Genomic DNA, 25,927 nt, shown 5'->3' on the forward strand with positions numbered 1-25,927 from the left:
GAGTTAGGATTTCAGTTTAAGGTTAGGCCTTGTAGAGAGAACTGTTTGGGGTTCAGGTAAACTTGGGGTCATGTTAACAACTTAAAGGAGGACTGGTTGGGGTCAGGGGTCAGGTTGGTGCAGGTTAAGGTAAGGGGGACACATATCGACGGGGGAACAGACTTTGACATAACACCGGTAAGACACCCGGCTTATAAAAGAGGCCAGCTTTTATTTACTAAAAATAGTTTTTACATCCGGTTACTAAATGAGGCCGGTCATTAATTGGGGCCCGGCATTAATAACAATAAGTAATTTTGTGCATTTTTACACTGCACTTTTAAGATTTCATGCTCAAATGCATGTAGTTATACTGAGGGCCACTTCAAGTGAGGTTGCGGGCTGTATGCGGCCCCCGGGCCTCCAGTTGCCCATCCCTGGCTTAGATAAAAATGTTACAGTAGATAGATGTATTTCATTGGTGCCTTCTTGTTGGGCAGATATTCTTTTAAAACTAAATTGTTCTTTTGCTGATTGACAGACCCACATGTTAAGGAATCAGATGGAAAATGATGTGATTTAACTGTGGTACAGAAATTGGAAGTAAAATAAATATATCAATGTCATGGTTTTTTTTAAATCAGATTGACTTGTTTTAATTAATATCCATGAAGGACGTTATTTGGGGGACAGTTTGCTGATAGAAATATTTTCTTGTTTTGTTCCTCTCATAATTATCACTTTTAGATTGAAAATAACTATGTTTATACGTTTGTGACGGGTAGATTAACAAGCTTTCATGTTGGTTTTTTTCCATTTTCTATAGAGCGTTTCAAGGACAGTTGTGCTGATTCACTGACTAGAAAAGCTATTTAAAAGTAGTCCACTCTGCTGCCACTGTCTGTCACATGACAGGTTGTAGCAGTCCCTCAAGAGTCTCCCAGCTCCAGGAGGAGGTGGGGACAAACTTCTGACAAAAGTAGAAAAAAATCTTCAGTAGAATAGCAAATAAAGTGTGTAATGCTCAGAGATGGAGGGTGTGTCAACCCTTTGGCGTGAGGATGGGAATTCAGAAGTGCTTTCTATACTCACTGAAGCTGTTTGATGATGGTCATTAAATATCTCCAACATAGGCTGTCTGCTTGTTAAACCACAATGTCTTATTTTCTTCTTCGCATTTTAAAAAACAGCCGATGAGACGTGGGTGTGCTGGTGGGCTCAGAAAGTAACATAAAGTAGTGGTAAATGTAAGAAAGTACTGCTACTGTTTAGTAAATATGAAAACAACAAGATTACTTTTTCAATTATACCAGAGAAGATTAATTTTACACTTGTGACTTTATTAGTATTCCACTTGTTATTGTACAACAGAGGCCTAAAATGAGTACTTTGTGTTATTTATCTTCTTTTCCGCATTAAAATGTTTGGAAATGGCCTTAAAGCATTTACCAGGATTCTGAACACGCTCAAAAACAAAATCAGCGCTGACGTGCCTTTGATTGCCTTCTTTTCACAGGAATATAATCCTAAATAAAGCAGTCCATAATTTATTCCAATCTGTAAACACTGGCCTCGGGGAGATGTTTCCTAGCTGCAAAAACCACTTTATAAAAGCCAAAGTTAGATTGGTGCATCTCGCCCCTTTTAAGTCAACTTTATGAAAAGTGAATGTGAAACCTTGGCAGTAAACAACTTATGAAGCTGACTGATGTTTTGGAGCAGGATTTAAATAAGAGTTTGTTAAAGGTCTATGGAGATGCAGAGCCGGAGACATGTGAGCAGGTTTGCTGATCGGGATTGATTCTGGTGAAACAAACAGCAATGTAAGCAACCTGATGGGGACAGACAGACAGACAGACAGACAGACAGACAAATAGAGACAGACAGACAGACAAGTGGATGGACAGACAGACAGACAGACAGATACGTGGAAGGACAAATAGAGACAGACAGACAGATACGTGGATGGACAAATAGAGACAGACAGACAGACAGACAGACAGACACGTGGATGGACAAATAGAGACAGACAGACAGACAGACAGACATCAATTACCTTTGCATGTCTGTAACAGTGATGTGTGAGTGGGTGTGTGATTTTCAGAGTTCGTGCATCTGTTTTAATGATCCCTTCCTGTCAGTTTGGGTATGGCTGTTTATGTCAGACAGAACCCTATGGCGTTTAATTAGTCTGAAAACCCACACAGGAAAAATCATGCACATGCATGTAATATTAGTGCACAGACCACTATCCGCAAGCAAAAACAATCCTCATGAGAGAGCAATTGGGAATGCAAAGTATCTGTGAGTGGAAAAGCAACTTTGAGGGGCATACTTTGATTAGTATGTGCGTGCGCAGCATTTGAGTCTAATTAAACGCCATAGAACCAACCACAGCCTTAGTGTGTACACAGACATCTGCACACAGAACTGGGAAACGTCTGATGAGCCAAAATAATTCAAATCACCTGTGTGGGTGGACCATGGGTGTTCAGGGCTTTTGAGAGTCATCAAACTTGGAACTGACGCTCAACTAAAAACCCTTAATACAGCTTCTGTAGCCATAAAACAGATATTATGCATCATTATTCCATGTCTGTTATTATATACTGTACATGTATATGTTTCCTTGACATCCAATGATGGAGAAAATGGTTCTTTTGAATTACCTCCTCCTCTCCTTTCCTTCTTTTCTTCTTCTTTTCATTTCTCTCTGCCTCCACATCGGCCTGACATGTGACTGATTGCTTCACACAAAAACCTGCAGCTAAATAGAATAACAGCAACGGCCAAATTAAGTTGATATACTTGATAAGAGCTCTATTCAGTCATTGTGAAATAGGCCTGAATGATGCTCTGGCTGTTACATCAACCACACATAGAAATGTGGATGAATTTTAAACACACACAGAAACACACAAATAGGCTACACATACACACACTTTTTTTAAATGAATCTCATGCACCGAGCTGTGGAATTGTGTTGGAAGGTAGATTATTCACGGAGAATCGACTACAATTTCACGGCTTTCTGGAAATAATTAGCGTGACATTTATTCAGGCTTTATAATTGGTTAAGACTCCAGACCCTCACCTCTAATAAAGTTGTCATTGAACCTTTAATGCCGCTGGCTCCCATGACAGCAGGGGTATATTGCAGCCTGGTGCAGGGCGGTCAAATCATTTCAAAGAGGATAATGCAGCCAGGTTTATGGTGCGTGTGTTTGTGTGTGTGTGTGTGTGTGTGTATGTGTGTGGTGAGTAGTGAGTAGTTAAGTAAGATGTGGTCCGAGCCCTAATGAAACCTGCGAGATGAGACACTTTCTTAATTTTTTTAAAGAAGCCTCTCTGATGTTTCAGACCAACTAAAAAGCATTAGCTTGCACACAGGATCTTCAGTTAGAAGCCATTACAACCAATCATCCTGTCCTCTATCTCAACAGGCTTCTCACTCCTTTTCTTTCCTTCCTCTTCATCACTTTTTTGTTCAATTTTGTGTCAATGACTTGCCCTCACCATTCCTTGACCCTCTTCAAACATCTTCTCTCCTAACACGTCTCCCTTCTATCTTGCTGTAATTTAGCTTATTCATTTATCTCTTCTCATGTCTTGTCTTTTCCTCCATGTCTTTCCTCTGACGTGTTTTGCTGCCGTCTTCATCTCTGTCTTTTCACATCCTGGTCCACTTATATATTTGTTTATTTAGAAGGATCCCCATTTGCTTGACCCTAAATTGGAGCTACTTTTAGTGGGGTCCACATTTAAAACATACATAAATAAAATTAAAAATATATATTCACATAAAATGACAAGTATATTCATTCCAAACATGGCATACTGCATCACAGTTTGACTGATTACCAACATAAATTAGGAAAAGTAAAAAAGTTATATGTCATACATACATCATACAGTAATTATTTAATTGCAAACATCCCTATAAAAAAAATATAAAAAGTGTCACATTTCCAATAACACATGCTTCCCTCTAATGTTTCAAGTAAGCGTCAGCCAAGTACTTCTTTATTTCCTTTTTGAACACATCTTTCCTTGTAATGTTTTTACACCCTTTTTGAATGTTATACGACTGAATGTGCATTATCAGCACATGTCATATATGTCATATACCACTTATACTATACTGTGTATATCTCTGCATATATTCAAATATATTTATTCTTTGATCTTTTATACTACCACATGCAACAACCTATTTAACCTATTTTACATGCTACATGCACGAATGTCTGTAAAATGCAAAGTTCTTTCAGGAAAACAAACACAAAAAATAAATATTAATAATAAATGCCAAACTTAAGAAAAGAAAAAAACAGAAATGAATGTATATAAAATGTATAGTCTTATTTTTTATATTCGTATTCTGTCTTCTATATCTTTATGTCAGTATCTTGAGTTGCTGTGACACCTAAATTTCCCCACTGCGGGATAAATAATGTCATATCTTATCTTATCTTGTCAGTATGGACAAGAAGGAGCCTGTTCCGCCTGCTGGCAGGTTGAGAATGTCGTCATCAGCCCATTCAATGTCCGCTCATTGGAAACAAAGCGGTTGAGTTTACTTAAATGCCATAGTTTCCTTACAATTGTGAAACAAAACCACTACAAAAAAGTTCATTCCAAGTCAATGCCAGGAGTAAAAATAACTTGTTTCCAGAACGTAAAAAAATATGGAAATAATTTCCACCTTAATAAAATGCTTTAATTTAGCGAGAAACTATTTTGTTGAGTGAACAAAATGTAAATATGTTGGGTCAACATGATGTATTTGCATTACTTTTAATTAATTACCAGGGGTCTGTCTTAACTAGATTAGGTTAATTGTAACATACTAACTTAATTTTCTTCGGCCATTTAAACTTGTATGATATTATTAAGAGTTACTTAATTTGATAGGGTAGTTACAACTACTTTTTAAAATAGTGCAGTACATGAATTAATTGTGTTATTGTATTCAGCAATTTAAAGATAAATGTCAACATATATATATATATATATATGTATGTATATTTATGTATATATATGTGTATGTATATATATATGTTTGTATATATATGTATATATGTATGTATATGTATATATATGTGTATATATATATATGTATGTATGTATGTATGTGTATATATATATATATATATATATATATATATGTATGTATATATGTATATGTATGTATGTGTATATATATACTGTTCAACCACAAAACATAATTTTATATAGTAGAAGTGCTACATGTTAGACTATGGATAAGGTAACAGAAAGCCAGTTTGCTGTTCTTGAGTGTGTGATGAGGATGTTGATGTTGGTCACGTAAAAAATGGCACAGACATGAACTGACAGAACTTCAAATTACATTTTTGACTTTTGTTTGGACATGGGACACAAACCCCGGTCTCCTGGGTGACCATTATCATTTTGTTGCTCAAAAAATTAAAATGAGAAACAGATTAGCATATGAAATTACAGAAAGTATGAAATAAATTAAGTGTAAAAATCAAAAGCCACAAAAGCAAAAACTGTTTTTTCAAATCTCCTGTCCATCCTCATACATGAGGAGCTTGAGAAAACATGAAAACTGACAGAAACTCTGTCTGCTGAGTCTTTTTCAACTAAAAGAAAAGAACAAAAGTATTGATTGGGGCCATTCAGTCTTAAGCTTATATTCAGGTGTAAGTGGATAACTACAAATCATTTCAAATGCTCTTTTCAGAGCAATTCCATACAAACAAAAGGTATTTATGTTACACAGGCAAGAATAGCGAAGACTATAATATGGGCCATCTTAAATCCTTATTGATATTTCCGTGTACATTTCATATACCAGACTTAACACCTTCCTTGTTTTTAGTTTTCACAGACTCAAAAACTGTCTGTGGAAGCCCTGAAGAACTTGACAATTTGGCAGTGGGACAGTTTCACGCCATTATGGACCCTTAGTTCAACATTTGTGCTTTATACTCCACCTTGGATGGCTAAATAATAATAAAAGGATGCCACTTACTCCAAACATAAACATGGTGATGGATTGGCGTATCATTGCACATAATTTCAAGGTCTAAAATCATGTTGTTTGTACGCAGATTTGAGAGAATGGTGAATGGTTGATCTTCTTTATAAACCAGGAATTGTTGTTTTTTTATTTTATGTACAAGTATATCAGGGTTTCTGGATTTCTCTTTACAGCAGAGATGCTCCACTGATTGTTACATGGATGTGTGAAAAAAATGCTTTTATACCTACAACAGTCACAATGTTCAATAACAGATCACTCCACATCATTTACTGTTGGCCTTGGAATAAAAACTAAATGTTTGGTTCATATTGCTTTTAGATAGATAGATAGATAGAGAGATAGATAGATAGATAGATAGATAGATAGATAGATAGATAGATAGATAGATAAAGATAGATATCCCAAGCTGGGAAATTACAGTGTAGCAGCAGCATTACACACAGAGACAATAACAACACAATTAAATAAAAAGAACAACCTAGGCATACTTCAAGCAATAAAATATAAAAATACAATAAAAGTACAATAAAAAATAAAGTGTCTAAAGAAGGAGTATGTATTATTTTTGAGTTTCTGTACAGGGTTTAATTACCTGTCTACATGACAAATACCTTTATGTTTATCTTGATCTCAACCTTGACAGAATGCCTACTGCCTCTGTGTGTGTGTGTGTGTGTGTGTGTGTGTGTGTGTGTGTGTGTGTGTGTGTGTGTGTGTGTCTCAGGTGGCCGTGACATTTGCAGTGGGGTCAGAGGTCGGCCTTCAGAGCAGCAGTGACTTCAGTCAGATGGGGAAACCTTTCCTAATGGGCACGGTGGCTCTGGGTGAGAAGCAGCTTTGAACAGTCTTGCTCAATTCCTTCTTTCCGTCTTCATCTTTTCACCTGTCTGGCCCTCTTATCTTTTCCTTTCCGTCCACTATACTACTTTTAACCGTCCTTTTCTGGCCAAGAATACTGAAGGCTCATGATGCACTGCAGCCCACCTGCAGTCAGACTTGACAACCAGATTTGGAAAACTACCTTGAAGCAAGTTCACAGCATGTGGCCAAAAGCCTTACTGCTCCATTACAAGCACAGTAGCTAATTTGTTGCAAGAACTGATGCAAGATTTGGTTGATATAACAGGCATTAAAAGAGACCAAAAACAATGTGTCGCCAAAAACAAATACGTAATGTTTGATTCAAATCTTGCAAAACAGCTTAAAATCATTACATCTCATTAACGTTCGATTTAGAGGATTAGTTCATATAAAAAGACTCATATCTTTTCTTTTTAAGTGAAAAATACAATTCACAGAATATATAAAACACACCTAAACAAACCAAGAAAGCATTTGCATGTTGGGATTATAATAGAATAAATTAAAACAACAACCAAAATAGTTAGGGCAATAGCTCGGAAACATTAGGACAAAAATAAAAAATGAACATAATAACCACAACACTATTAGAACAAACCTGAAACTGATACTTTTGATAGCTGTCGGCAGATATGAAATTTACACAAAATATTAATACACATCATATTCTTTAAAAAATGTGTAAGTGCTGTCCCTGCTGCAAGATAGAGAGTAACAAAGTCAACTTAATAGACAACTCAAGTTTCCTTTTTTCTCACAATTTTCCTCATCCTCCGATCTTTACTTTTAATGTTAGACCTTTACAAATCAACAAGGTGTTACCAATTATGCTTACAATTTATGTTGTGTTTTCGTTGCATAAGAACACAATGATTTTTTTAGTGTATCATCCATTGTTTAATCAGTTTACAGCAGAGACCTAAATAAGAACAAAATAAATAGGAATTCAAATATCCAAATTTTTCCCGCAACAACTACGCCAATTTTTCCCGATGTGAAAAAAAATCCCCCAAATGCCCCTGCAGCCCAAAAAAACATTTTCCCCATAAACCACAATAGTAAAAGAGATGTCTGTTAAACTGTTGACAGGACACTTTGAACTGCAATCAACCTCAATTTTGACTCTTTTTTTATTCATGAATGTTTTATCGCGCTTCATCGTCAACGAGTCTTTGCATCTCACTTATTTATGTTGATTTATGTTGAGAATTATTGATTGAATTTACAATAACTTGTAATTGCATGGGTGCAAAGTGTTTTCTCTCTTGTTCCCTTCTTCCAAAACTCATTTTGGTTTGAGCATTGGTTGCTAAGTTTAACTGCACAGGATTCACACAAATTATTTATGGAAAATTCTAAATCATGGGTCTCAAACTCAAATTACCTTGGGGCCGCTGGAGGCAGTATCAAAATGACCAAAAAAAGACACAAAATTACTGAAAGATGGAAAAAGGTGAAAAAAAGACACAAAATGACCAAAAAATACACAGAAATACCAAAAAAAATACAAACTTATTTTAAAAAAGACACAAAATGACCCAAAAAAGACACAAAATGACCCAAAAAGACACAAAATGGCAGAAAAAAACACTAAATTACTCTAAAAAGACACACAATTACCAAAAAAAGACACAATTACCAAAAGAGGACACAAAATTATTTAAAGAAGACACAAAATTATTAAAAAAGACACAAAATTACCAAAAAAAAGTAATTAAAGGGACTCACAACACGGTAAAGTGCCATTCATATAAAACTCACATTAAACTTTCATATCAAGGTGGGGGCCACAAAATATCATCACGAAGGCCGCAATTGGCCCGCAGGCCCCGAGTTTGAAACCCATGTTCTAAATAAAGGTCGATTAGAAAATAATAATGGCCATTATGTGATACATCTGGTTTATTTTCCAGCCATACTATCACTGAGAGATGCTGGCAGACCTCTGATAGAATATATATATATATATATATATATATATATATATATATATATATATATATATGTCATTGCCAGAAATGTGTTTGTCTACAGCTGGATTTGTCATATGAATGAGGAAGACAGTGACATTTTTATTAAGTTTTGTCTTGCTGCAATAAATAAAAAAGTCAAACATGACAGAGTCTGTGAGATCAAGCTGCTGTTCTGTTTTTATCCCAACAGGAGGGATTGTAAACGTGATGCCTCTGCTCTTCTCACAAATCTCACACAACAGAACACAGGTAAATCTAGTTCTCCTCTGTGTCCTGAACTGACTATACTCACTGCACTGAATTCAGAAAAAGGCCTATGAGGTACTATATTGTTATTCTTCTGTATTAGTACACTGAGAGGGAGAGAGACTGTATCAGGGGGAGTAGAGAAAGACTGAAAGGCTCTATCACTAAACACTAGACAGACTGGCCAATATAGATGTAGACTGAGCAGCTCAATGGCCAACACCACTGTGGATGTACTGGGCAGCTCCAGGTGTTACTTTCTACTGCCGTATGATCCCTAGAAATTCTAGTAAATGTAGGTATTATTTAAAAATGTAAGCATGGGCACTGATGGTACCTTCAACTCATTGATTGGAATTGAATTTAAGTGTTAAGCTCTTTCTGAGGCACAGGGTTTAGTTTTTTTGTTGGAAAAGCTCCAGTCTCTACAAAATGTAGGCAAGAAATATTCTAAGTAACAACCCTCTGGAGTCCACGAAATTGCCCAAGCACGACTTCTTCATGACGTCACAACGTAAAAACGAAGCAGCATAGAGCCCTGCTGTCAGCTTTTCTCTAAAGTTTTGGCTTTTCCAGAAGTTTCCGTGTCCAATTTAATGCATTAACCATTTTTCAGCAAACCTCGACCAAATGTAGTAACATGATTTTTCTTTTTTTGCAGAGGTTTTTCAAATTTTGCAGTGCGCATTCAGCATTTTTTGTGTTTACTGTTTTTTGTAATTTTTTTGTGTTTTTATGTGTGTTTTTTTGTTATCTCTTTGTGTGTTCTGTGTGTTTTTATCTATTTATTGTGTTTGTTTTTTGTTATTTTTTAAGAATGTTTTTGGTGTGTTTTGAGTGTGTTTTTATGTGTTTTTTGTGCGTTTTTATGTTTTTTCTGGTTTTTTTGTGTGTTTTTTGTTATTATTTTGTGTGTTTTTGTGTTCAAAATGTTGATCCAGTAAGTACTAGTAAGAAAAAAATAATTATCAGGTCATATAGATGAGGTTGTGCTGAAAACAATGATACCAAAACGTCATGGTAAAGATTTTTAAGTGGTTTATACAGGCAGAATGAAAAGGAGTCCAAAACCGACAAAATAGCCCCAAACTCCAAAGGGTTAACTACATTGAGAAGTATTTTTAACCCTGTGAGAGCCACAGAGAGTCATTTATATGAGGGGAGAGGGGGTTTTAGGTTGGCTATAGCCTCCAGAAGACATAAAGTCGGAAGTGCCGGCTCCTGCAGGTCTCAGTTAGTGATGTGACAATGAAACCTCATGAAGCATTTTCTTTATGTTCTGAGCCCACTAGATGGTGCTCTTAGTTTAAAGAAAAAGGCTCAAGCAATAGTAATTATTTGTGCTTTCAGTCCTTTGTTGAACATAGAGCGCCATCTAGTGGGCTCAGAAAATAAAGAAAATGCTTCACGAGGCTTCACTGGCACATCATTAGTCTCAGAAGGTCAATGCAGTTAAATAACACTTTTGAACTGAGTCCTTACACTAAAGGACAATGAACAGAACAGCATAAAATCTGGTTACTGAAGAATATGATAATTGAAGATGCTTTCATCTGAATGAAGTTTCTAAACAATTGTCTTTTAATCAAATTTCCAGAAAATGTGCAAAACAAAATGTAAATGTATGCGCATTTCCATCTGCGACTGAATATCAGGAGTTCATCAACAACTGTAAAGAGTTGGTGGAACTAATTAGCTGGGTGCCATTAAAATGAGGGAACAACAAGATGACATAATTGCTGTAAACCGTGTCGAAAACATTTTTTCTTTTTTCCTCTAACAATATGAGGAAGGTTATCCTCTTCTCACCGTTCCACACAGGTCTGATGTTTTAGTCTCATTAGTGGAAGTTTAAAGTAGCATGCTTCATGCAGCTAAAGATAAGCAACTTGGCACCCCAGGCAGGTAGGGGGTACCCAATGGCTGATAAACTAGCAGTAGCAATATTTTGAAATGTAGCAACATTGACCACAACCCTCTCCTCCCTCTTAAACACATTCCTAAAGTTTCAATTGAAATCAGTCAAAGACAATCTGTCCAGAAGTGAAAAAAGAGAGTACCTGGCGCATCTTTAGAAACATTTTCAGCTGATGAGCATGTTAGAAATCAGGGGGAATAATGTACCCTCTCCTGAATGCACTGTCAAGTGCATCAACACATTGTTTTCAAACCACAGCACTGTATTGTTTGCCTAAAGTGATAATACATAAAATAAAATAAAAAATAATAAAAATAAAAAATGTAATAAATGATGATCAGGGCCGAGATGAACCCACGCAGTTATCCCTCCAATGTGAAATTGGAAAGCGGACCACCTGAGTTGTCGAAAGAAAATTTTCACCTTTTACATGTATTCCTATGGGGATTTTTGACACGCCCATAACTTGTGAATGGTATCTCCCACAATCTTATACTTGGTGTCTACATGCTCCTTATACTTGAAATAGGGGGGGTAGACACCAAGTTTGACCACCTACGACTTAGCGAGTCGTAGGTGAGTTATTCAAGAAAGTCTCACTTCGGAGACTCCAATGTATTTCCTATGAGGAAATTTCAAACACCCATAACTTTTGAACGGTACGTCCCACAAACTTATACTTGGTGTCTACATGTTCCTTATAAATGGAATGGGGGGTGTAGACACCAAGTTTGACCACGTATGACTTAGCATTCTCGAGTTATTCAAGAAAGTCTCACTTCGAAGCGGACACAATTTTCACCTTTTACATGTATTCCTATGGGGATTTTTGACACGCCCATAACTTTTGAACGGTACCTCCCAAAAGTGCCCAATTGGTGTCTACCCCCCCTATTTCGAACACGTAGAGCCCACCTACGCGTCTCTACGACCTACTCTACGAGACAACTCTGCGTTTGCTTCCTCTTAGTTTTGACCAATCAGAGAGCAGCTTCTTTGTGCATGACAAATTGGGGACCACTTTAAATACTGCTGTGTGAACACAAACTTGAGGCAATAAGCAACAATTTGGTCCCTGTTTCACACCAGAGCCAACACTATTGATAGGTGTCAATATAACCTTAGATATAACATAACTTCTACTATATTACAGCAATATAACAGTACATACTATAACAAATAAATGGCAAATATAATTTGGTATCATATGATGTAGTATAATATATTTAATACATCTTCTTTTTGGTATCAGATTGTTTATAACATAATGGTAATGAAGGCATTGTGGAGGAGGAAATTCTGCCTCAGGCCCCAACAGACTTAATCATCACTCGATGTGTATGCCGTGTACATCATGATTTGTTTGCACAGTCTGTTTCCTCAGCATTTTCTTTTTATCATCTTGATTGATTCCCGCTCAGTGTGTGTAGTGTAGAAAGTACAAAAAGTATTTAATATGATTTAATGTCTTTATTTCAGTGCAGAACTTCCACACAGCTTCTTAGATGCGCAAGTTGAAAATGTGCAAAACAAATGATTCAAAGTTAACAAGTGCATGTAAAATTCTTCCTCCTCGACCTTCAGTGACTGCAGGCCTGCCTTTCTGCTGCTGCATATTCTCCATGTCTTTGTCAGAATAACACACTTTTGCATACAAATAACCACCCACATCTCACTTGGCTAAACCGCTTCAAAATGTATCATCATCCCTGACATGATTGTATGTTTTGAGGTCCTTTAAAGAGGGATGTTTTGCATTGAACACAGATATTTTTTTGCATAAAACGAGGTGAGAATCACCTAGTGTGGTGGCTGAGAGCGTGTGTTACCGTTACTGACATGCCTGAAGGAGTTCTCAGCTGTGTTAGTGTGTAAGTGCACAGATGACTGCATGATGGGGCATCATACACTGTAAAATAAAAACTTTTTACGGTAAAAAACATGTGGTTGCCAGAACGTTACCGTAATAAATACAGTGCAACTTTTTCTAATATGGCGATAAAAAGATGTTGGCACTGTTGATTTCACATTTAACCCTCTGGGGTCTATGAACGTGCCGTCCTGATCAGATCATGTGACGTTTAACAAAAAAACTAGATCACATGGAGCACTGCTATCAACTTCACTCCAGAGTACAGACTTGAAACTTTCTCCCAGTTTTTGTTTGACATTCCTAGGTCATGTAAAACCAAAGATATGATAGTTTTAATTTGATAGTACAGAAATATTTCAGCGTTGGTGCAGCTCTCTGTGTAATTTCACAAATAGTTTGTTTTGAAGAGCAAACAAGGAAAAAAACGCCTCTAAATATACATGTTGTTATGGGACTTTTTTGTATATAGTTTTATTATATTTAATTTTTTACCTTTTTATATGTTCATATTTGTATCCTATGTTTACATTTTCAAGTTCCAAAACAGTTCATTGAGCATATTTGTGGTTTTTATTGTAGTAAATAGTATAATTTTCAACTCGGATTTCATGATTTTTGGTAGAGTAGGTTAAAGTGATAAAATAATTGTCAGATCATATAGGTGAAGAAAAATGGATACCAAATATGGGTATTGTAAACATTTTTTATGTGGTACATGAAATCAAAATTATTCAAAAATGGCCAAAATAGGCTCAGACCCCAGAGGGTTAAGATTGCTATTTTATTCCATATTTTACCTTAGAAATAAAAAGTTTTTCCATCAAAAGAAAAGCTGTTAACGGCATATAATTGACAAGAACATACTTTATAAATGCAGCATAAATTACAGATTTTACCATTAAATATTACAGCATATTTATGTTACAGTGAGAAAAAGTATTTTTACAAAACATAAATGCTAAAATTACAGTGATGCTTGAATATATATTAGAGTATACTTTTGTTACAAACACGATGCCAGTGTATTTTGCCAGTATTTTAAAAAAAATACTGTAAAAAATACTGTTTTGGCTGATGTATACATTTACGGTGTTTCATTGTGACTGAAACTGAATAAACCCATTTATCATTTTACGGTCTTTTTCTGTCATGGTTTAGCAATTTTTCACCATAAAATCTACAGACATATTTTTACAGTGTATTGAAGCTTGCTTTTTATTTCCAACTAAGGCTGACAAAATTCCACTGCAAGCAGGCTGTCGGTCACCATGTACTGTATTTTCTTTCTGTGCAGATCCTGTGGTTTCGGAGAGCGGTGCTCGGAGGTCTGACAACCTGCACGGTCCTCAACATCCTCTGGTAAGCTCATTATTATCTTACTGCCCTGCTCTTATACTTCCAGACACTGGTGGAATGTAGCTTAAGTACATTTACTCCAGAACTACTTAAGTACAATTTTGAGGTACTTAGCAGCACATTTTGTACTTTTTCTCCACTACATTTAGCTGACAGCTTTAGTTACTTTTCAGATCGAGATTTAACATGAAAAATCATGTTAAATTTGAAATGATTATGCATTTTTATAAATTAAACCACATAAAAGTATATTAAGTAACCTATCATGGAGCACTTGAAACGCTACCTACATATATTTGTCCAAACAAATGTACCGTTAGTTGTACCAGACATTAAAATGAACAAGAAATTGGAGAAAACAAGGTTGGTCTAATATTTTTTTCCATGACTGTATAAACACAATCTGAGTGGGTCCATTTCTGCAAAACGAGTACTTTTACTTTTGATACTTTAAGTACATTTTGATGCTAATAAGTTTTGAATACAGAACTTTTACTTGTAGCGGAGTAATTTCACAGTGTGGTATTAGTACTTTTACTTAAGTACCTTTACTTCTGAATACTTTTTCCACCACTGCTTCCAGACAATAAATAGTTATTAGCTTATAAACCTGTCATACTATTTTTCAGCCATGTTCTATGGAAATTGCTAGAGAGAAGAAAAAAAAACCCTCACCTCTAAATCTACTCTTGTACCATGGCAGAGACTTTTTCCCCCCAGGAGAGCATCTGGTGGATTGTCTCCCAGGAGAGAGCTCCACAGGACGCTGGGCTATTTCTGTGAATAACTGCCACAACCTCTCCACAGGCAGAGGGTTTGGGATTATGGAGGCAGGAAATTCAGGAGGGGGTGGCTTTGTTTTATTCACAGTAATAATAAGGTTTAAGCTACTGTATGTTTCAGCCATCAAAAAGAAGGTCTCAATTGTTAAATGTGTTTAAATCTTTGCAAGTAGAGGATTTGTTATCCTTTAGGCCAGCTATTCTCAACCTTGGGGTCCCGACCCCAATTGGGGTCGACTATAGCTAGATCGAAACCGAGTTTTGCGTCTGCTGCAGCCATGTTGGATCCGTAAGAAAACTACAAATCTACAAGCTTCCATCTGTCGAGTAGTACGCGTCATCGTCTTGCCGTCCCTCCCCGTTCTGTGATTGGATCCCTAAAACAGGGCTAAGAAACGGCCCTGGCTTCCAGACGGCTTGTAGCTTATTAAATTGAGCGCGCAAGGCTGTATGGGTTTACCCAGGCTAGTGAAATAGAAGTATAAAGTTACAAATGTGGAAATACCCTAGTAAAGTGAGTAAAATGTACTTAAGTACTGTACTAGAGTAAATGTACTTAGATACCTTCCACCACTGAAAATGTCCATATGAGTGTAAAGTAGAGCAGCAGACTGCCTAGAAAGTGTGATTTGGTCGGTTCAAAGTCAGAAATTTAAGCTTTTACACAGTGATGATGACATGCGACCACAGTCCTCAACATTGCGTGGAGAGGCAGCAGCCTCTGAGAGCATCAGCAGAGGTTTGAGGAGAGCGGGCAGTAACAGCAGCAGCCATCTGGCGTAACAACCATCGACAGAGGACTCCAGATGCGCAGCAGAGAGCACACCATCCAAAATCTCTTGAAAGCTGTTTCGCAGCTGAAGAGTCTCAGACAGGTGCATTTTGGAAGAACATTTAACCTGCCGTTGACATAGAAACAAGCCTCGGGGGTTTGGTGCTTGAGGCAGTCTGCTCTCTTTTACTATTTAAACCTCACTCTGTTCAGTAAATACGATTAGCTATCCTAAACAGTGGCCATATATGAACAGAAGAAATGTGTCTCCAGTGAGGTAGGCTGCCACAAAGAGGCTGATATTTTCTGATATGTATGTGTGTATATATATATTCATTTAGGTTTAGATTTGACAATTTGAGAATGAAGAAGTGTTTATGTTCCTGATGTTCTTAGCTGGACATTTGTTTATTTTTATGTAAGGCATGTTGAAATCTGTAGTACCCCCACTCTGGATGAAAAACATACCAAACTAAACCAAAAACTAGTACCCTGAAACTGTGATATGAACTGAACTGTGACCTGTACATTCATTTTGTCATGAACCGGCTCATAGATCATGACAAAACAAGGGAGACCACACATGTATTCAAGTTATAAGAAAATAATGTTTATTTAATTAACTGAAAACAACACAAAGAAACTTAATTAGGTGAGTCAACTAACCAAAACCAGACCAACTAAAACAAAGCAAGGTGGTGGCTGTGGAGGAGAGAGATATATATGTATATATAAATATTTTTGTTATTTATATATACAATTTCATATATATATATATATATATATATATATATATATATATATATATGTATATGTGTGTGTGTGTGTGTATGTGCAGCAAAAGGAACGCACAAGAAAGAAAAAAGTCTCCACTACTGCATGATATACACACCGATGACAAATTTCACTGAGCTATACCCAACAATTGGCTGCATCTGACCTTTGGTGTACTTTGCTGATCAGCTTCTGGCAAAACAACTTACAGCAGCTCCACACAATAAGTCTCTCTCCTCTGGGATACTTCTGTGAGATTTATGAGCTTCAGGCTGCATTTTTTTTTTTTTTGTTAGTTTTTTTTTTTCCGTTGTTGTTGTGTGTCCAACCTACACACCAGATTCTGAAAGCAGTGTACCGTGGCAAAGCAATGCTCTATAATGGCAGGTTTTTTCACAGGGGAGCTCCATTTATCGATTTGTGATACCATTTCACAGTTATTTCAATGCCCTGTAAACAGGCTTTACTTTCTCTCAGCACACAAACAAAGCCCTCAGGTCAACTGATGCACTGCAAAAACCCAAACTGTCCTCTTACTTATAGTTTAGTATATGCGTGGTTAGATGAGCCTTGAACGAAGTTTTCTATTTCACTTGGATTCTCCCCTCTTACAGTGTTAAACTTTCTATTCATGTGCATTAACATGAAAGATCAACAGAAAGGTGGATGGAATGTGGTTGACACTCGTGACTAGTGCCAATGAAGCCTCATGAAGGATTTTCTTTATTTTTTGAGCAACATCACTAGTTTACACTACATCAGGGATGGGCAACTGGAGGCCTGGGGACCGCATGCGGCCCGCACCCTCACTTGAAGTGGCCCTCGCTACAACTACATGCATTTGAGCATGAAATCTTAAAAGTGCAGTTTAAAAATGCACAAAATTACTTCTTGCAATTAATGTTGGTCTGCTGTTCTTGCACTGATAAAAAGAAATCACAGTAAGTGGTTATTTTTTATTTGCTTCAAGCCTTTTGTATTCCTATTTATACTGTTATAAATGCATTTGAGCATGAAATATGTTAAGTTACTGCACTGTAAGCATATTAAAAATAGCAGTTTCATCATATCTGGTTAAGTGCACAGTCCTATATGTAGCCCTGTGGTAGTGTCCATGAAAATTGTGGCCCCCTCCAGCATTTAAGTTGCCCATCCCTGACCTACATAGTGCAACTTGTTGTTGGCCTTGTGTTTTGTCACCCTCCACCTTGTTTGCTTCTTCTGCTTGAAGCCAGATCATGCTATGCTCAGGCTTCGAGATTGGTTGACATGTTGGCACTGTTTGTCCTCTTCATTTTCATAGTTTAGCAGTTGGCATACGGGTCAATGATGTGATCTATCCACGTGTCAGTTGGTGTAACCAGTTATTTTTTCCCCATAAAAATCTGATTATATACAGCAAAATAAATGTGAACTAAAATGAGAAAAAAATACAATCCACATTTACATTGCAACACTATGGTATATAACACATTTTACATAATTTGTCAAAACTTTAGAAAAAAATTGTAGTTTTTCTCAACCTTTTTGAGTCGCGGCCCCCAATTTAACATGCATGTTGTCCGGGATCTTAGGACCCCTGCTGCTGCTGCTGCTGACCCAGTCTGGAGCTTTTCTTTGCAGCCATCGCTCCATTTTTCCAGCATCAGTTATATTTTTTCCACTGTGCTCACTGAACAGAGTCTTGCAGTTCAGATCATACACACTCAGTTGATACGATGGATTTTGGGCAAATAATGAAGCGGACAACAACTAAAACATCTCCCTGTCTGAAATTATGTAATTTAATATTCATTTTATGCTTTTATATTTTTTCCAAAATGATTTGGCAACCCACAGAAATCATCTCGCGACCCCAAGGTTGAGAATGGCTGCTTTAGGCAACAATATAGGCTGCCATCACATAACACTGTAGGGGTGCCCCACCTATAGTACGGTGAAGTCCCACCATGGTGGATCTATCTGAGACAGACAGAACTGTAACTATGTCCTCCAGGGGCTCCAAAGACAGGCAGTCTGAATGATATATATGTTGATAACTCCCAAACAGTGGATCCTCAGTGGAAACAACAACAACAACAGACACAAAATAACCAAAAAAAGACACAAAATGATCAAAAAAGACACAACAACAGACACATAGTGACCAAAGAAAAGACAAAAAACTAAAAAAAAGACACACAAAAAAGACACAAAATGACAAAAAAGACACAAAATAACTAAAAAAAGACACAACAACCGACACAAAATGACCAAAAAAGACACAAAATAGACATGAAAAGACATGAAAAGGATTCAAAAATAGACAAAATAGTCCAAGACTCCATAGAGTTAAGCTCTCCTGATATCTATATGGCATTGTAGTTTAAATTACTTTTGAGAGGGCGTTGCACATAGTGCATAAGATTCTCAAGGTCTAGGTCTTAAGAGTGGTTCATGTTTTTTCAGTGAGTTTACGTGGTTTCATTTGCCTGCATGATGAGCAGCTACGATTAAAAGCCTATCACTATGACTGCAGGCTCATTTTCTGTCAGATCACAGTCAAGTGTGCCTTAGCTGTGTCGTGTCAGGGTCACCCAAGCCCTTACAACCTTATTTAGACAAGCTTGTGGGTAACAAAACAATGAATATGTATTGTGTTTCTAAGAACATCAACAGAGTCCACAACATTTTTCTCCCCTAAACTAAACTAAAAGAGAATGCAGCAATTATTGCACACCCCTTTTATGTGGCTCAAATTTGCAGATTGTGTTGGGTTGAGCAAGATACTGAACCACAGGCTTCAAAACACACCGATGAACGCAGCATCGGGAGCTGCGTTCATCGGTGTGTTTTTTTAACACCATCACACAAGAAAAGAAGGGGAGAACTTTGGTCAGATAGTGAAGTGGTGAGACCAATCTTGAAGCTGTGATGATTGTACAGGGTTTGCAGCAACATCCATATTCAAACCATTTCCTGCTCTCGTGGCTATTTTGAGTCTGTACAGACGTGGATGTTAAGTGCAATTTGACTATTTCCAGAGACATACAGCCACAAAGCGGTAATTTTAGTTCTGCCTGTTGTCTATTTTTCATGTCCAAAATTACAATGATTGTTTGCTCTGAGTGCTGCTATAATAGGGGTGACCTACAGTTAACACTGTGCTTGAATGCATCCTGTGTAGACACAGATGGAGGACTGAAGCTTTCACTGCTCTGCCAACGTGTTGATCTACAAATGTGCTCTTGCTACACCTCCTTTTCCAATGCACTTTTTCATTTCCACTTCATTCAGTTGAGATGACTGAGAAGTGGGGAAATTGTAGCCTAAATTTTGAAGGAATATGATGTTTTTTTCAATAGTATGAGGGTGTAAAAAGTTACTGTACTGCCAGAGATCATAAACATATCATATGATCTAATAGTTCTAGGGTCGGGACTCAATTAAAAAAAATAATCTAATTAATTAGAGGCTTTGTAATTGATTAATCTGAATTAATCGCATTTTAATTGTATATAAATATTTGACCTGAGAACAGTGAGAAGTAATTTTTTCCACATGGACTTTTAGTATACCATTGAATAATGACTGAATACATAAGCTTAAGCAAAAAAAATATTGTTTATTTTTGTTCAAGTCCAACAGACCAGTGCAATTTTTGCCATTAAGTGTAGCAATAGCATATTTAGAAATATAGTACATTTCATAAATCCAGGTAGCCTATAGGTAGGTAGACCTTCTGTAAACTAGAATACTTTGGTTTTTTAAGTAAAACACAATCCACGCTAGCTACCACACTAGCCGCTAGCTGCTATATGTTTTGCATTGAGGTGATACTTGAGGCTCGATGTGCTGCGGTGACATGTGAAGTCCTTGTTGCATAGCAACACAACCATGCTCTTATTGACGCTTCCATCCGTTGGTTTTTAGTAACTAAATGTCCCATCATCCACGGGGCCAACCAAAGCGTCTCATCAGCTTCTTCCTTCATGTTCACTGTGGTTTGTTGTTGTCTGAACTCATGAACGCTGGTTGGTGCTCCAGTATAATCGGTCCGCCTGAAACTCATCCAGTGAGAAACGTTCCGCAGTGCAAAAATAAGTGTGATTAAAATGCGTCAATTTTTTTAACTCGTTAATTTTTGTGTAGTTAATTAATCTTAATTAACGCGTTAAAGTCCCGGCCCTAGTTTTTTTCAATAGTATGAGGGTGTAAAAAGTTACTGTAAATTGTTAGTGCTCTTTCCTCTACACAGACTGCCAGAGATCATAAACTTTTCATATGATCTAATAGTTCAAATCAGTGATAGAGTAACTGCACTCATGAGTTAATGTAAAACATTTGAATCGACATAATTTGTTCTTCAAAAGGCTTTAAGTCTGGCACAGTTTGTTACCACAAGTTATCTGAAATCTTCATGGCTTACACTGCAGGATGCAAATCCTCTCCCTCGCCTCGCTTTCTCTCACCTCTCTCTCCGTCTTATCACACTACTTCTTTTTGGGGTCCTGTTCCTGCTTGACGTCCTGGTAAGCAATTTCCTCTGCCTCTATTTTTTAGACCATAATTTTGATTGATAATTATCGTTGGGGACATAATTCTGTTGAGCCACCCAGCAGAGTGAAAGACTAGTAGAATAAAATAGAAATGGTGTGTTGTTGGGTGCATTCGAGCGTAGCCACAACAAATGAATGGATAAATCTCTCAGAGCTGCACTCTGCACTGCCGATTCAAAGAGACCAACAGCTAGTGCCGCAGAGAGAGGAGAAAACTTACTTGTCCATGACTTGCTTTCCCTCTCTCCCTGCAGTCTAACTTTTATGGCCTTTGGTTTCAAGCGAGAACTTGTGATTCATCCTCCGTTTCCCAGTCCCCCGCTTTTGTTTTTAGAAATCTTCAAAGACTTACTGTACCCTAAAGGATTATCAGGCTGATTTCCACCAGACTTAACTACTAAAACAATCCATGGGGAAATCCCTGTTGGAGGCCTTTTTGGGACTGCTGGTCAGCCATGATGATCTCCCCTAATACACATGTCTGAGCTGCGAATAACAGCACGTTTGACATAGCAGTTGACAATATCATTGTGTTTGTGATGCAGTATCAAACCAAATAGCCTTTATTGTCATTATATAGGCAACTATACAACAAAATCGAAAGTGCCACTGCATAAGGTGCATAGTAAGACAATCATAACACAAAACAACATGAGTAAAAACATTTAAAAAATACCGAGCTAAACAAGGACAAGAACAAGGACATGTGATGTAATAAATAAGTATAAAAATAAATAAATGGCTACTGAAAATGCTATAATTTATAGATGAGAGATTGAATGTATCTAGTTAAGACTGAATCTTTATTCTTTTTCTTTATCCTTTTTTTTTTTTTTTTACCTTGGAAATAGTTTTTAAAAAATGTGTTTGAAGATGCCAAAGGCCTCTATTGGTACTGTAGAAGAATATTAGAAAGACATGATACCAAACAAGGTATCAACTGAAGGGACCCATGAAACAGATATAATTGGTGAACCACTGGGAATGGAATGTGAACCAAGGAAAGTACACCTAAAAGTAAACCATTAAAGTAAGACCAATTCCTTTGAGATTATGTCATACAGTAATGTGCTGCCCACTGCTCCTTGCATGGTGTGTTCACTTTTGTGTAAAAAAAAAAAAAAGGATGGGTTAAATGCAGAGGTTAAATTTCCCCATTGTGGGATTAATAAAGTAATTAAATCTTAAATCTTAAAAAAATCTACACTGGGACTTTGAGGACACCAATATTTCCCAGAAAAGAGGGCAGTCCTTTTTAGAAAGGAGGGCCTATAATGCCCACCAATTAGAGAATTAGAATAGGAAGGCTGAATGGTAGCGATGTGCCAGTGAAGCCTCATGAAGCATTTTATTTATTTTCTGAGCCCACTAGATGGCGCTCTATGTTCAACAAAGGACTGAAAGCACAATTAATTACTATTGCTTGAGCCTTTTTCTTTAAACTAAGCGCACCATCCAGTGGGCTCAGAAAATAGAGAAAATACTCCATTGGCACATAACTACTGAATGGTAATGAAGGGACAATGAGGCTTTGTGAACCATTTCCTTTTTTTTTTGACCCCACTAGATGATGGTCTTGTTTTTTTTTTAAAAGGCTCTAGCAATGGTAATTGAGTGTGTTTTCAGCCCTTTGTTGAACAAAGAGCGCCATCTAGTGGGCTCAGAAAATAAAGCAAATGGTTCATGAAGCTTCATTGCCCCTTCATTACTGAATGGTATAGAAGCAAGTGTTTTAGACAAAAATTTCAGACTGCTTGGTCTGGACCAACAAGGCTCAAGAGGTTTTGTCTTTGAAGCGAGTTGCCTACCAATATGGGAGAAAATGAACATATCTATTTGATCAAATAATAATCTAGTGATATTCTTAATATCTTTAAATTATTCCTTGACCGACAAAATGTAGATTTTGACATCGAGATTGACCTTCTAATTGGCTTGGAAGACATAGCATTTCTCATAGACTTTATATGACTGCCATCTCCGATCCACGATCTTGATGAAGTGGCTTCTACCAAAAATTGAAACCTATAGTGATAGAGAGCATGTGGGAAAAAATTGGTGCTTTTGTCTGACGTGTCCCCTTTATTTGGCTAAGCTGCCTGATACCTCTTTGTAGACTTATGACTTGAAAAACGTGACACACAGTGCATCTCAAATTAATCTTCCATCACTTCTATTTGTCAACTATTGTTGACCTTCTATCTCCCCTTAAAACCCTGTCCCTCCTTAAAAAAAAGACAAAACTGGTCTATGGTGGGTCTCTAAGAGTTTATGTGGATAAAGACGGAGCATCGGTGAGACAGTCTGCTCTGATCTATAAATTAATATAAGTGATTCTCAGTATCTGATTTATACTGTATGAAAAGCTTCTCTTTCAGTTCATTAAATCTTTGCAGCCATCTGAGGGCAGCAGGACACGTATGTTGATAAATCTGCAGCATCAGATCTGAGAAGTGTCACACATTACACACATCACAGTGTTTACCTTGATGTGTGATGACAGCATATGCAGATGACACCAGACAGCTACAACATAATGACACACATCTAACACAAGAACCAGAACTTTTGAATGTCTGAATATGTTTAGCTCTTGAAATAATTTCTTTAAGAATCAATCAGCAGAAGATTCAGCTCAATAGACACAGCACTGAGTAATGGTGTACACATAACACACAAGGAAATGGATTCCAGTGTCAAGTGTAGCAAGAGTGAGACATTGTCAGTTTCTAACGATCGCCTCATTTTCCTGATTGAGCATGTTTTGTGATTCAGTGTGCTGCCAGAATCAAGGTCATGCTTCATTTCTGCTTAGTGCAGCTCAGGCTTGCTGATAAATGTGTAATTAATTCCTGATGCTGTCCTTGCAAGGCTTTAAAAGTAGTACGTTTCTGTTTCCATGTCAGGCTTGCAGACAGTCTCATTCTCCCGAAGGGAAGAAGAGAAACCAGGCTTGGAAGTAAGACTGCCATGCCTCCAATGTTATGCAGGCTCTTGGAAAGTTTCAGAATTAAATAGGGCACCCTGGTAAAAACTGAAATCGCCCTAGGACGACCAGACTCCTGCTCAGAAGATGTAGATCCTTTTACTGTAGGAAACATACATTTATAAATCAGTTACCTTTCAGAGGTTTTTTCCATTTATAAAGAGTTAGATGTCGCTATCTAACAGTAAGCAATCCTCACTAAATGTTTTACACAGATTAGTCTCATTGGGGAAATGCTATTTTGAGTATTTTTTTAAAGGCAACCTCCCCTACACCTTCCCCACAATAGTCCATTCTCCCTGGGACACCTCCATAAAAATAATCAGTTCTTTGGCAAGCAGCACCTTCCAGGCCTGAGAAGTGAAGCCAATGCAGAATCTCCTTACCTGCATTCTGTCTGATGTCCAGCAGGGAACAAAAAGAAGTACTTCTGTATGAAAGTCAATAGGAAAATTAGCCTATATGTCTTTAATACTAGTGATGTGCCAATGAAGCCTCATGAAGCCCACTAGATGGCGCTCTATGTTCAACAAAGGACTAAAAGCACAATTTAACTATAGCTTGAACCTTTTTCTTTAAACCAAGAGCACCATCTAGTGGGCTCAGAAAATAGAGAAAATGCTTCATGAGGCTTCATTGGCACATCACTATTTAATACTTAAGTAAACATTATCCTAATAATTCAAAATATAAAAAACAGCCAACTCAGAGTATCTTTTAGTCCAATCGAGCACTGAACATAACATTTTTAAGCGACGATAAACTAGGGTGACCATATTTTGATTTCCAAAAAAGAGGACAATTGGCACGGCTTCGAGACACAAATTCAGACAGGCTTCTCGGAGGTTGATGAACATGCTTTATTATGCTTCAATGGTGCAAAATTAACTTCTGTAATAAAATAAAATGAAATCTGTAAAAACTTGTAACAAAATAATAGCTCTCGTAGACTCTTTTCAAATAAATGAATAAATAATATGAAATAATGTTCTAAATATGAACTCTTCTGTTAGAAAATCTAGCTTCAACAATATATCTCTTAATAACTGCAATAAGATAAATAATAGAAGAGTCTCACAAAGATACTAACTTAACAAACAAAAAGGATCTATACTTTTCATCTTTAGTTGTCTTTGAGCTTTGAGCTTTGAGATCTCCAGAATCTTTATTAGACACTGAGACATATGTGCCAGCTTTGCACACGGTGCACTCCGCCTCCCACCTGTCCCGACCGGGACGGTATGTCGGAAACATTTTTTGTAGTTCATCTGAGAAGCTGCACTTACGCTTCGGCATTTCCCGTGCAATGTTGCTCCGCTGTTCGATCTGCCCTCTGTCTGCTCTGCTCTCTGTCTCTCTGTGTGTGTGTGCGCGGCGCTGACCCGCCCACAAGGCAGCCTCTTGGTAATTACGTCTCGCAAAATTGTGTGCAAAGCGCCGGTCAATTTACGTGCACGTGTACTGGTCCTATGAAAAACAGTGAACACCGGACATTTTCGTGAATTTATAAAACCCGGCCGGACGCCCCGGACAGGGCGTAAAAAGTGGACATGTCCGGGCAAAAGAGGACGCTTGGTCACCCTAGATAAACTCAATAATGATTACCCCTTACTATTCAGCCAGCTAGCTAGCACAACTGGCTGCTTCCAACTTGCGATCTGGTGTCTAAAAACCAAGATGGTAACTGCCAAAACAGAGTCCACAAAACGATGGGTGACTTCACTGTGACTACGTCCATTATGTTTTATCTTTGGGTTAGGGTTATCTATATATCTTTGGCCTGGAAAAGAGAATGATAAGATTAAGCAGAGTGGTTCGATGCCTGACCATGGCAGCCT

General features: G+C 37.3%; 1 protein-coding gene across 1 annotated transcript in view; it reads left to right on the forward strand.

The window, feature by feature from the left end:
* si:ch211-51h4.2 (uncharacterized) overlaps positions 1-25,927 on the forward strand; it is a 109,513-nt gene that overhangs the window by 58,542 nt on the left and 25,044 nt on the right. Inside the window, exons 9-11 of the mRNA XM_059341658.1 lie at positions 6,734-6,834; positions 9,035-9,093; positions 14,176-14,240. Coding sequence (XP_059197641.1) covers positions 6,734-6,834; positions 9,035-9,093; positions 14,176-14,240 — 225 coding nt within the window. The remainder of the gene's footprint in view (positions 1-6,733; positions 6,835-9,034; positions 9,094-14,175; positions 14,241-25,927) is intronic.

This window comes from Centropristis striata, chromosome 9 (genome assembly GCF_030273125.1).
Source record: "Centropristis striata isolate RG_2023a ecotype Rhode Island chromosome 9, C.striata_1.0, whole genome shotgun sequence".
In the NCBI taxonomy this organism is placed as follows: Eukaryota; Metazoa; Chordata; class Actinopteri; order Perciformes; family Serranidae; genus Centropristis; species Centropristis striata.